The sequence below is a fragment of the Setaria italica genome, chromosome V (assembly GCF_000263155.2).
Source record: "Setaria italica strain Yugu1 chromosome V, Setaria_italica_v2.0, whole genome shotgun sequence".
In the NCBI taxonomy this organism is placed as follows: domain Eukaryota; kingdom Viridiplantae; phylum Streptophyta; class Magnoliopsida; order Poales; family Poaceae; genus Setaria; species Setaria italica.
In genome coordinates, this window is record NC_028454.1 from 38,341,408 (window position 1) to 38,354,984 (window position 13,577).

Consider the following 13,577-nt stretch of genomic DNA (forward strand, 5'->3'; position numbering starts at 1 on the left):
CCGATGACCGGGAGGGACCTGGGGGAAATGCGCCTCCGCTTCGCCACGGAGATGCGAGCTTGAGGCCAGAATCGAGAGAGAGGGAGGGAGGGTCGGGAACTCGGGATCCAGCGCAGCGGCTGCGGAGGTGGTGGTGGTGGAAGGAGCGGAGCGAGTGCATGCATGGGATGGGCCCCGGCGGCACCCGGCAGCTGAATAGCTGATCGATTGCTGGGCCCATGCTTGTTCGTACCACCAAGAAGCCGTGCGGCCATGCGGGGAACGCGGCGCGGAGGCAACATGCTCGTTGGCACCAACAAAGCCAATTCACCTGAATGGCATGCAGCGAAGCTGTCAGGTTCAGCAGCCGCAAGGTGGTCACCAACCAAACACTGGGACCTGTGTATCATGTAGAATAGCCTTCGACATATGCATACAAAATACGAGCTTTGTTAATGTACGAGTGGTACTAGTTTCCTTTTTATCCTTATTAAATAGATTTACACATAATTAAAAGAGTATCATAGTAATTTTTTTACTCCTTATTAAATAGATTTACACATAATTAAAAGAGCACCATAGTAATTTTTTTACTATTTTTACTTGATCCCACCAAATTGGTACTCTTTAAATACTTCATGGTTCTTTCTTTGTTTCCATCGTTCGATTTTGCCGGATGGACGGCACTCTAAAATTTCTCACAAAATACATCTTCCAATTCAGGAAATAATAAAAAGAATTCAGCTTTCAGCCGAACAGGAAATGACAGTGGCGAAAAATAAATCTTATTTCAAGGAAGTATTAATTAACAGTTGTACAATTGTACCGTTCTGTCAGTACCTTCCTATATTTACAGATCGACGGGATATCACATAGCGCCTCATCCCATCACAAAAATAATAGCAAATCATATGTTAATACAACAAGGTGATGCTATAACTGAGACCCATGACTCAGCAAAGAACGGCATCCTAACATCTGAACATACCAAGAATGATAATGATAGCAGCAGCGGCGCCTTTTCAGACGAAAATACAGCCGATCGGTAGCCATGGCACATCAACTGACTGGCATTTTCCCCATTAAGGTAACTAGCATGATGGACAGAAATCTCCATATCTTGGTACTGCTCTCAGGTCTCTGAGTCGTTCTGTTCTAAGAACGAAGTAGCTCTCTTTCTCTTAGCTTCATACTCAGCTCTTCTTTTGATGGTAGCTTCCATTCACCCTTCATGGCAGCAGACCACCATGCTTTCAGCTCATCCTAGAAAAATTTAACATAGAATTTGTCATATATTCCTGATGGTGGGACCTGTGCGAATGGAAGCAAAGATATTTGCGAGAATTCTGAAGTATTTGCTATGGTATGATGGTATCTATCATGTGCCTTTTTCTGTTATCCATAATTTGCCAGGTAAGGAATTAATACCTTAGTCCGTTACAGATTAATGCTTATTTTATTAGTACCTAACTGCAATAAATTTCACTGATTTTGCTACACATGTTTCAATAGAAAATTCAACAAACCTAATATTACTTTGAATAATATCATTTGACGTGTAGAAATTCTAGAGACAATTCAGGAAAAAATAAGTGTTTGCCACTGATTCATGCATTAAGGGACAATTATAGCTTCGAAAAATAAACCTGGTTGCATCAAGGTTGGCTTAGAAATTCTGAATGCAGTGCTGCTGTATTTGGTAAACCTTCAGTTACCACCCAACTACGACAATCAAAACATCGAATTTATGTAAAGTGACATTATAATCCAAGCATTACCTCGTGGAAGTCGTGGTTGGATACAAAGCGAGAATCTACTTGACAGGTTGAATTTCTGATCGTTACCGAAAGGCGATTCCTATCCAGTGCTCCTGTAAGACAAATACATATCATTCACTCTCCTTTTCATTTAACTATTTTTTTCATTTTTTATTTTTAAGACAATACATTTTCTCTGCAAGAATCATCATGTTTTAGTTCAATCATCAAATTAAAGCAGCTTTTTAGTCATTTACCATTCAGGCGAGCAACATGGTATCCAGTGCCACCCAATGCTTCCTCCCATTTACCAAATCGTAGTCGCACAAAAAAGCCATCTAAGGTAGTGTGCATGATTGGTGATCTCAGCCATCTGTCAATCAACACAAAAGAGGATTACCCATCAGCTTTCCAGTTCTTACGATCTTCCCTAACTTAAGCATAGTTTCCAGAGTCAACAACCCTGAGGCATATCCCTGTTTATGGTTGCGAAGTCCTAACTGATTTCCTTAGAAATGTGATTCATGCAATTTTTTCTCCACTGTAGATGAAAAACAATAAAATGGCCTTGTGTGCTCTTAAGATAAGGTCAAGTTCTCTGGTCATTTTTATGGTTATAAACCAGGCAGTAGATAACAACAAACTAAATACAAGGTAACAAGGCTGTCTAACAGTATATATTTGCCCACTGTAATGTTCCCTGACATCATTATGTACATGTTCCCTGTCTTATGAGGAGAACGTATTATGAATCAAGTATACATATTCTTCATAAAAAAAATGTATGTGCTTCCTAGAATGCAGAATTTTAACCAACAGAATTCAAAGGTGGTCCCAAATATCCTGTGGAGTACCTTATTATATCCGAGCGAGACAAGCGAAGCCTATGTAAGGCTCCAAAAACAACACTTGATTCATCACAGGCAACATTGGGCATAATGCCATAAGGTACAATTTGCTTGTTATCTGGCAGACCAGCCATAACATCTGAGCTGCCTTCCTTCAATTCTATTCTTCTTGTATCAATATCTTCGGCCCATGTGTTCACTTGTAAATTATGCTGAGGAGCAGCTGTGCTCCCTCCATGATCCTGATGCTTGTGCTCAGACATGTTTCCTCTTAATTCTTCGTTACTTTGTTCCTTAACTTTGTCGTGTGCCCACAAAACTATTCTTCCATTTCCACTAGAAGATTTATGAGTTTCCTGTCCCGCCTCTAGCTCATCACGGCTATTGTAACTAACAACAAAAGAGTTTGTTTTGTGGTTATTCAGTTTGGGCATTCCACGATCACATGCGATAGCCAACCTTACTGCAGAGGTCTTTGCATGTCTAAGTGCATCCAATCTCTTTGCAAAAACAGAAGCCATTGTTTCAGATTGCTTAGGTTCTTCTGGAGGCATTGCTGGATATTTACTACTTGTTGCACCATCGCTGCTTCCTCTGCTAGTGAGGTTTTGTGCACCGTTTAATTCCTTCTCTGCATTAAAATTTTGAAGAGATGGACAATACAATTTGTCGCCCACAGCGTTTGGATTAACAGCACTGTCTGCATTGCATGGTGTTGCCTCCATCACTTCCAATGATGTTTTTGGCAAAAGCCGACTTACCCACAAGCTTTCCCCAAAACCACCTTTATTTCTTGTTGCATCATTTGAGCAACCGACAGTGCACTCATTTTGTTTTTCTTCTAGAGATTTAGAACAAAACTGACTGGAGTTCGGCAGTTTCATATTTCTTTCTAGTCTCGTTGGGAAAATGTCGATTTGATTATGAAAATTTCCTTTACTGCCACCAGAAACCATTTGTAAGCGTTCAGCAGCTAAAGTCTCAGCAGTCACATTAAGAGTTTCTCTGCCCATGCCAATTTGTTTGTCCAACACAGAATTGCTATTATTTAGTTCCAGGGCCAGTCTATTGAAAACATGTCCAGTGCCTAATTGATGGCAGTTATTTCTTGAAGTTATCATAACATTACGAGTATACAGAGACTGGAAGAGTGAATTGAAGCCAACAGAGTGCATAGGAATGCCACTGTTGTTTTGAAGTAGCAGGGGAGGTGCAGCAGATCCTTCTCCTGTACTTGCTGAAAACTTCTGATCAAGTGGAACGGCAGCAGTGGCTTCATCAAGCATGGGTAACCCATTTGTGAGTGATGACATCCAGTTAAAGAAAGAGCTACCACATTTTTCCAGTAAACCTGAGCAAGAACTCTCATTGTCTCCCCTTCTAAATCTTTTGTTTCCAAATGGCAGCTTGGCTTCAGAACATTGCGAATGCTTCCGCTTTGGCGCCTTTGTACTCGTACAGCTCTCTATGCTCTCATTGCTGTCATCACTCTCCTTTGTATTGCTAACAAAATTGCTGTCATTGTATATAACTTTTTCCTTGCCCTTCTCAAGCTTTCTGGCATCAACTCCAGGTGCTGACTCGCATTTTTCAACAGCATTGACAGCAGATGCTGACTCCCCTCTCGCAACAACAGGCTCATCCTTATGGCTTTCCTGCAGAACCGGGTCTTGGTGCTTGCCATGAGAATGAATGGCTGGAACATTACTAATTAGATTGCTATCATTGCCCAGAGTCTGAACATTTCTGTTACCTATGAAACCTACCAATTTGCCCGAGAACTCTCCTGCATCACATGAAATTCCTAAGGAAGAAGGTGGCAGTGCATTCTCTGTGTTCTTTGGCAACATAGAATCTTTCTGACAAACTGCTTTTATTAATCGAGCACGCCACGCATTAGTTGCCCAAGATCTTTCATTATGGACTGTGGTTGCACAGTAAACCTGGTTTTCTGAAACACTAGCCATGACTTTTTTCCTGGAAGGTGAACCTGTAAAATGGCATGATAAATATTTTATTCACAAACAAAACAAATTAGATTTTTCTTAATTGATTTTACAAAACGTTGAGTATTACTGTGGGAAGCATCCTCGCAACGTCTTGTTGGACAACTACCCACTTTCATGTCCTCTGGCTTATCCATGCAGCAGTTTTCAGACCCTTCTTTCCCTTCGTTCATAACATTGATCCCTTCACAGCATTCCAAAAGTTTAGCTTTCAATAAAGTAATCACTGAGGGAACTTATTACCTTCTTTTATCCTATTTGGACTATACATACATATAAATTACATGGTAGATGAAATTTCAAAAGTAAATGCAAAGATGCTAGGTAACAGAGTTCCCTAACAAACCTTAAAAAGGAGAAGAGTCTTAGCTTCATGTCAGAGGTGCAATTTGTTCTGACTAAATTAATAGAATGCCTATTCATTGAACTGGACCTTTCTAACATGATGAGCAGCTAACTAGACCACCAAAGAGTTGCCAAATGCATATCTTTGGGCCAAAAGGAAAAAGAACACACAAAGAATTGTCTTCAAACGACTAGCTTACTGAATTAGATTTTGTCTTTTAGACTTACTTGAATCTTGCTCATGCGATCTCATAGACGTAGATCGTAGGGCATCAAGGGTAGCAATTCTATTTGGGTTAGCTGTTACTCTCACTGAGCTGTCACTGCGAGTCCGTAGTTGTGATGGCATCTTTTCTGACACCTCTGGGTTATCATATATGTTATCACTGCTCTTTGCACCACCAGCACCACTTTGTTGGGGTGAAGATATTACTATGCTCAATGTATCTGCATTCCAGCGAAGAGAAGCCTTCCTAGTGCTTAGGCTGGATGCTGCAATTTTAATGCTCAAACCCTCATCCGGAGACCACACCAGCTCAGAAAGGGGGCTCATGCCGAATTTGTGGACTGCATTTACACCTGCACCTGAATGTCAACAAAATAGGCCTTCAGAACTATATATAATATGAAGGGTTCTGAATATTATATTATATAATATATAGTTTTTTCGGCATAAAGAAAAGTCCGTGAAGTAAGATAACAAATGGCTAGAACTACAAAGAGCAAGTGAGCATGGATATGTTCTCTATATAGGCACAGAATTTTTTTCCCACTTGCATGTTGCAAAGGCATACTGCCTACTGGTATATACATTTGACTAGATGTTGCAGCCACCAAGAGCTTAGTTCTTTCTCAGTAGGAGCCATACAAGAAACATTGCATTTGATAAAGTAGCTGCAGAAACTTTTATGATCTTGATCTTTCCTCTAGCAAAGAATATTTACAGCACCACTGGCAACAAATTAACAGTAGGCGAATACACCGACCATGACGTGAGAAACACACGCACCCACCTTAAGAAAAAGGAAAGCACAATCTACATCCAATCTTGATTGTTTTTATATTGAAAAAATTACAGAAAGGAACGGTGAAAGCTTTACCGAAAGCGGAGACCTACCAAAGACATCAGCATTTCAGCAACCAAAAAAGAGCGGCTAATTAAGTAATGATCTATGATGCGCAAGACAGCAACATCCGCACCTCCGGGAGTAGCGAGCCACTACTCGTCGGGTGCCGGGAACACCACGCGGCACACCAGAGGAGAGCGGCCGGCCTGCCTCTCGCGCGCGCACGCCACCGGCGGTAAGGGTGCGGCCACGAACCACGGCCTGCGAGGCTGTAGGGGTCTTGGCAGGCCGGGATCGCGGCGGAGGGCGGGCAGGGGGCGCGGCGCGGTGAATCTGGGAGCGGCGGCCAAGGAGGAGTAGGAGGAGGAGAGCAGGAGCAGCATGTCCGCACAGCCGGGGGACTGAGGGCAAATGTGTGCGGCGGAGGGGGAGACTTTGTTGCATGCGAGGGCGCCACCGCGGGGGACATGAGGCGGAGGCTGCTCCACGTAGAGGCCGCGCGGGACACAGTGCGCCGGTGCGCCGGGTCTACCGGTCCAGGGAGGGGGTGCTCGGGGAGCCCCCCAGCGAGGCAGCGACGCCGCTCGTCTCCGCTGCCCACGAGCGGCCGTGATGCGGGCGGGGCGGAGATCGGGCGGCCGTGGCTCCTCGCGCCGGCGGATCGGCGGATGCTGACCGCCGGATGGATGGAGGGTGGCGGGCTTTGATGAGATGATGAGCTGTCCGTCTCGTGGTAGGCCAGTGGGAGACGGGGACGGGATTGGGATTGGGTTGGGAATGCGATGGGGATGACGGGACGTGACGGCGGCGAACAGAGGGAAAGGATAGGAGGGATGACCGGATGACCGGATGAATGATGATTATGATGCAGTGCCCCTGCTAGGGAGTAGGGACGTGGCATCGTGGAGTAGATATATTGGATTGTGGCTAAAGAAAGTCCGCGTTTTATAGGTAGCTTGGGGCCTAAATTTAAGAGATATGTTTAGAATGGAGGATTTTAAAGAAAAATCATTAGCTTGTAACCTAAATTTAAGATCTGTTTAGAATGGAGGATTTTAAAGAAAAATCAAAAAATCAAAAAATAGAGAAATGGAAGCTAGAGGAGTGTTTGCAACGAAGGTGGCAATTTCTTTCCTCTGGAACACCGTGGCTAACTGCACATTTTGCATACAACAACAACAACGTAGCCTTTCTAACTGCCCATTTTGCATGATTGAAAAAAAAATACTCCAATCCCTCTTCCTTTGCATATGCCAAGGAAAAACCATATATTTAGACATCTTTTACATTTTTTTATTTATGACGACGTCCTTCGTACTATACCGACTTTCATGTTGGTACAATCCTAAGAATATACAACATGAGGTAAATCCCAAAGGGTAGGAATCCTTAATCGCTAGTTTACCAAACTCTATCTTACAAACTCTATCTAACTTATCTTGTGAAAGTAAGATTTAGTGTTAAATTCATTTTATTAAAAAAATAAAAGTAGTTCAAATCAGAGCACTGCACCTATTATTTGTTAAATTTTCTTTGAAAACAGACATGATGAGCTAATTTATCCTGTGAGGTCTGTGTTCCACTTATTTGAATCAAGCCACTTCTTCGAAAACCTTTTTTATAAAGCGTTTGCATTCTTCTTTTTTCAACAAACAAAGTTGAAGTTTTGCCATAAAATTCCCAATAGAACGTTGAACGAGTAGTGGTGTTGAGTTTATTAGTTGTTTTGGTGTTTGAACTGGAGTCTAGGGGAGAAGTCTCACCTCCTAGTTGCTCGGTTTTCGGATTCAGATTCCCCCAAAACTGGACCCACTTTTGTTTTTTATGTTTTTTCTTCTGATAATTTTCTTTTTGACAAGTTCATGGGAGGAGTCCCAACCTGAATTGATTTACCACGGATTCCAGCAAGCTGGTAATGGAGGATGCATGGCACTATAAGTACATTATTGGGAGAAGTCTCTTTTCATGAACCATAACCATCAAACGCCCCTTGTTATCTTGAAAAATACCAAATATTGTTGACCACCTCCTTTTAAAAAGAACTATTGTTGACCACCATGTGTGGCGGCTGCTCTATTTCGTATTTTCAATTTGCAATACCACCTACCATATTTTCTTTTTGTCATAGCTAGCCCTCATCTTAGAGCGGGACCACGAATCTTGAAGAAGTTTATTACAAACTGCTAGTATAACGAGGCAATATCGAGGAGATTGATTTACTCAACTGGAATGTATATGGACATGATTCTCTAAACACAACTTTGACTACCAACTTAATTACGAAAAGTATGTTTTTTTAGGAAATACACACATACCATTAAAGCGTTCAAACTCATTATATACAAATTAATTAGTGATAAAAAATTAGTGCATTGCCTACCATGTTTGAGTTGTCACGGGTGAATTTATTTCAGCACATAACCGGACTATTCTTCAATGTTATGCGACCGTCAATAGCAAGGCGCACGGTAACTTCGTCAATATCAATGTACCATGTCAATCTCAAGATGTGAGTAATATAGAAAAACTTATCAAACACCCCATAAAAGCTTTGTTAGAAATAGAAGAGGGAAAACATTCGATAGGGATCAAATATGACTCGACCAAAGATTTAGTAACCACAATGAAGATAAGTGATGCGACAAAATTAAATGAAGGATGAAACATGGCAAGCGCGCACCGTGTGACCCGAGCGCGGGATTGCGGAATTTGGTTTCCACCTTTTGTCTACGGCCAACGTGGAGCTGGTTAACCAGTAATACCATCATCGTCTCTTTTGTTTGTGCAAGCGTAGCCATGGTGTTACGTTATGGGAATATACTTCGCTGAGCGAGGGCTAACCACGATTTCAACGCACGCTAATGACTCGCCCAAATTCCTTTGTTTATCCATCGAGGCGACGTCACTTCTCCGCGGGCCTACGGGGCCCCGGAGCATTCAACGGACCTACTCTGCTCATCCACGTCCGCAAGCGCACCCGAGAGCTCAACCACCGAGCCGCGCCTTTCGGCCGGGGCCGGCTCGCGTCGCTGTCCGGGGCGGCCCCGGCGTGGCGACGCCACCGCCCTCGGCGCCGCCACCCCCTCTCCCCCCGCTTTCGCCTTTGGCTCCTTCCGGGGATGGGGAATCGACCGAAAATACTTATATGCAGAGAGCGAGCTGGGGAGGCAGCAAGTGGTCGGTGCTCGCCACCTTTCTGCCGAATCGTCGCCTAATACTACCGCCAGCTTAGCTAGCTAGCAGCGAGCCTTTTTGGCCGCTGCTCCCGACAAGATCGGCCTCCCGACGTCGTGCTCCTGCGGTCGCAGATCGGGATCTCGCGACTCGCGAGGCTGAATCATCCTCCAGGTGAGTTCTTGCTGGTTCATGACTCCATGGCGCAGGTTTCTGTTAGTTCTCTCGGCTGGCTCAGCTCTCAGCTTGGGAGTTTTCTGGACCGAGCCTAGCTCTGCTGTTTTCTGTTCCTTGTGCTGCGTTAGATGATGATGATAGCGGTTAGCTACTTGAGAATTTTGTTGGAAATTTGCAGCCCGTTCTGTTGGCTGGGATCATTCTTTTGAAACGAGTTGACTGGAATCATTCGAATTCTAGCTTTGGTTTCTATGGGATTTATGGCTGACTTTAGGTGGTTCTGTTACTTCTGTAGAAAGAATTGCTTTGAATTCGACGGCAAAAAAAAAATACCTCCGGACGTGTTTCGGCCTACTCTTCAGATCAATCTCCCTTTTCCGAGTTACTTGTCAAACCAATTCTCACGCTCCGTGCTGTTGTCCTTGCAGCAAAATTTGTTGCGTTATTTCGTTATTTCTGATTCGTGTGGCGTGATTGTTGTGTATTTACTCTCACTTTGCAAAATTCTCTTGGTCCTGGGTATCTGTCAATTGCCACAACGTTTGGTACAGGACGCTTTTAATTTATGTTTTCTGGTGGTTCCCAGCCTGGTGTTTGGGCTCCCTGCCTTTTCTCCACCAATGATTAGCTTTAATAATTCATCAAAATGTTATCAATGCCTCAATCGTACTCAACTTTGATGTCAACAGCCCATAAGCACTTTTAAATTTTATCAGGCAGTAGGTGTTAGATACTTCTAAGATTTAACTCACATCTTGCTCATTAACTTCGTTTGTTTCCTTGTAGACATCCTACTTCAACGCCAGTCATCTCTGGGGCTTTGGCCAGTCTTCACAGATTGGAGCAACCGTTCTGAAGATTTGACCCACCATTGGAGATGGGTACAAGGGTGCCAATCTTACGCCGAGTATCGAGCGCACTGTCCACAGCATTGCTGGAGTGGATCTTGATGCTGCTGCTGTTCATTGATGCAGTTTACAGCTTCTTGGTCACTAGATTCGCCCGTTTCTGCAGACTACCGGCACCATGCCCTTTCTGCTCCAGGCTTGATCACGTCCTGGGCAATGAGAAACCATGCTTCTATAGGGAATTGATCTGCAAAACTCACAAGTCAGAGATTTCATCCTTGGCCTTCTGCCACCTCCACCAGAAGCTTGCAAGCGCCCAAAGTCTGTGCGAAGGGTGCTGTGAGAAAACAAGCGATGATGAGATAGCAGATGAGCCTGTGATGGATGTCAATGAACTCGATAGTAATCAAAGGAATGATGTTGTGAGGAATTCCAATCCTACAAGAATTTGCTCATGCTGTGGACAACATTTTAAACAACGGAGCGTACCCTTGGCCTATAGAAAGATTGCAGAACTAGAACATACTGAAGCTGTTGGCTCACCAAAGATTTACACGGATTATTCTGTAGCTGGTCAAGTGCATGAGTCTTTGGAACCTAGAGATATTTATCACCAGAGTGATTATACATCTCATGAGAGAGACAGTCTTCTACAGATGACATCCGACTCCGAGGTTGAGGTTCCTTGTGCCCATGATGTGAAAAGTTCACACTCTTGTGAAGCCAGTGCAGTGGAGGAAGACTTGCAAGAAGATGCAGCTTGTGAACAGCCCGTTCTTCCTTCCCCTGAGGCGATCAAGGAATCTGAAAGAAAGGTTGAGGCGGAGCTTAATGTTACAGACACCCACGATACATCCTCGACGTGTCCTGGTACAGATGGCCATCCTGATAGCAGAACTGATGGGGATCGGATGGAAGAGAAGGAAAGCTTATTGACGAAATGGGCATCCCAGCATGTTCCCATACTTGTTAAAGAAGATTCATGTTTAAAAGGTATTTTGTTTCACAAACTCGGGCAATTACATATACTGCCACTTCTTTTCAATTGATAGATTCTATAATAGGGTAAATAATCATGCAGATGCCGATATCTCACAACTTCCAGCTGCAGCAAGTGATGAGCTACCTCAGACTCGTGGTGAAACTGAACCATCTCAGAGCACAAATGAAGGCAACACTGACCCATTCAGATCTCAGTTCACAATACTAGAAGAGCACTATGCTGTTTCAGGAGAAAGAAATATAAACGGTATGCTTTCTTGATTCTTGACTGTACGAATGAGAATGCTATTTTGCATCTCTCCATCTAATCCCAAAACAACAAATTTATTAGATAATCTGGAACTAGTTCATGGGCCAGAAAATACTGGCAGATCAAGTGGTGAGTTTCCCTAGAGAAGTGTGTCAGCGACTGATCTAGATATAACTGAATTGGCACCACAGAACACTCAACATGTTGCTTCAGAAGACGCACATGTTAAAGGTTTGCCCCTTTCTTTCTGAATTTAACGTTTATACACATTTGCTAACTTAGTCTAATTAAAGGACTTATCTGTTACCCCTGTCAGATGATCGCGGGGATATCTGTGTTTCACAAGCTGGTGCTGATTTCGAAACAACTGGTGAAGTTGAAGGTTGTATTAAGAAAATTGAACCCATAGGTGACATGGGGACACATAAACTGGTAGTCCAAGATCCTTCTGATAAAGGTTAGTCAGCAATGCTTTCTGTCCAACACCAATTTTTAAAGTCAGTCCTTACGTTAACTACTGTTTTGCTCAGATTGTGCAGATGAACCTCACATTCCAGCAGCCGCTGTTAAATCAGGTGGTGAAGTTTCTCAGGATCATGGTACCATTGAGGGATACCCCAAAACAAGTGAAGCCATTGTTGAAAGAAGGCCATCTCTAAGCACTCAGATTAGCATGAACGAAGCCTACAGGCTTGCCATTGGCAGCAAGAGTAGCTTGCCATCCCCTACCTTGACGGATGTGATCCTCGGGAAGGACTCTACTTCTAGCATAAACGAAGAATTAAGGTTACTGTTATCACAGCTCTCAGCTTCCAGGGGGCTCGAGGCACCATGGGTCGATCCAGGCCCTAGCCCCCGTGCATATGGACGTGGTGATGAGCTGGTAGTGCAGAACATTACCAAAAGAATTTCACTGGAGAGAGATGCATCCGGTTTGGAATCTCTAGACGGAAGCATTGTTAGCGAGATGGAAGGTGAAAGCGCCATTGACCGGTTGAGACGACAGGTTGATCTTGATCGAAAATCGATACACCTGCTCTGCAGGGAACTTGAAGAAGAGAGGAATGCCTCGGCCATTGCTGCGAGTCAGGCATTGGCTATGATCACCAAGTTGCAGGATGAGAAGGCTGCAATGCAGATGGAAGCTTCACATTACCAACGGATGATGGAAGAACAAGCAGAATATGACAGCGATGCACTTGCAAAAGCTAACGAGTTGCTCGCTGAGAGAGAGCAGCAAATAGAGGAACTGGAAGTTGAGCTTGAAAACTATAGGAGACAGTATGGAGGTGAACCAATAGAGGAACAAGCCAAAACCCCCTTTAAACAAGAAAATGCTGTTATAGCTTTCCTCGAAGAAGGCGGTCTTGAAGTTCCTATGATTAACACACCAAGGGGCACAAATTCTTTGGTGAGTTTTGAAGAGGAGAGAGCGTATATAGCCTCTAGTTTGAAAAAGTTGGAGCAGAAGCTTCAATCCTACTCCAACAGCAGCACTTCTGACGATTTATCCACTTCAGATGCTATAGAGGATGATCTCTCGAACGAAGCATCTGTTGCCGAAGACAGCTGGTTAAATCGTCAGGATAGCTCAAGGGAGACAGAGCATACTTCCTCGGGTAAGGGAGACAGCTCATCGGTATTGAATGGGGAGGTTGATCTAACCACGGTTCAGAAAGAGATTGCAAGCTTGAACAGAAGACTGAAGACGCTTGAAGGAGACCGGAATTTTCTTGAACATAGCATAAACTCCCTCAGAAATGGCACCGAAGGTTTGGTGTTTATACAGGAGATTGCTTGCAACCTGAGAGAACTGCGGGCAATTGCTACTGACAAGAAAGATAGCCTGCTGCAACATGTGCAATAGATTCCAACTCAACACGTGCATTGTGCATTTTTGTATCATTAATTAAAAGAAATTCTTATTGTAATTAGGGTGCCAGGTACTCTTGTAATTATTTCAAAGGAACTTCCAAAAAGAAGGCTTGTACCTACAGGAGGCAGATCTTTCTTTGCAAATGACAAAAAAAATGTGGACACGACCTGGTAGTGGTAGACTTTCGCAGTACCTGTTCTCCGGGTTCCAATTTTGCATCACACAGACTGAAAACACCTTGTCATGTA

General features: G+C 43.6%; 2 protein-coding genes across 2 annotated transcripts; one reads left to right on the forward strand and one right to left on the reverse strand.

Moving 5' to 3' along the window:
- Positions 1–742: 742 nt before the first annotated feature.
- Positions 743–6,415, reverse strand: LOC101778960. Its single transcript, XM_004970090.4, has 7 exons — positions 6,136–6,415; positions 5,164–5,520; positions 4,661–4,774; positions 2,591–4,574; positions 1,994–2,109; positions 1,758–1,849; positions 743–1,242 (listed from the first exon to the last, which is right to left on the reverse strand). The coding sequence occupies exons 2-7, from the start codon at positions 5,486–5,488 to the stop codon at positions 1,135–1,137; spliced, it is 2,739 nt and encodes a 912-aa protein (XP_004970147.1). The 5' UTR covers positions 5,489–5,520; positions 6,136–6,415; the 3' UTR covers positions 743–1,134.
- Positions 6,416–9,032: 2,617 nt separating this feature from the next.
- On the forward strand, positions 9,033–13,495 carry LOC101782733 (myosin-binding protein 2). Its single transcript, XM_022826729.1, has 5 exons — positions 9,033–9,350; positions 10,140–11,194; positions 11,283–11,450; positions 11,770–11,910; positions 11,984–13,495. The coding sequence occupies exons 2-5, from the start codon at positions 10,231–10,233 to the stop codon at positions 13,318–13,320; spliced, it is 2,610 nt and encodes an 869-aa protein (XP_022682464.1). The 5' UTR covers positions 9,033–9,350; positions 10,140–10,230; the 3' UTR covers positions 13,321–13,495.
- The last annotated feature ends 82 nt before the right edge of the window (positions 13,496–13,577 follow it).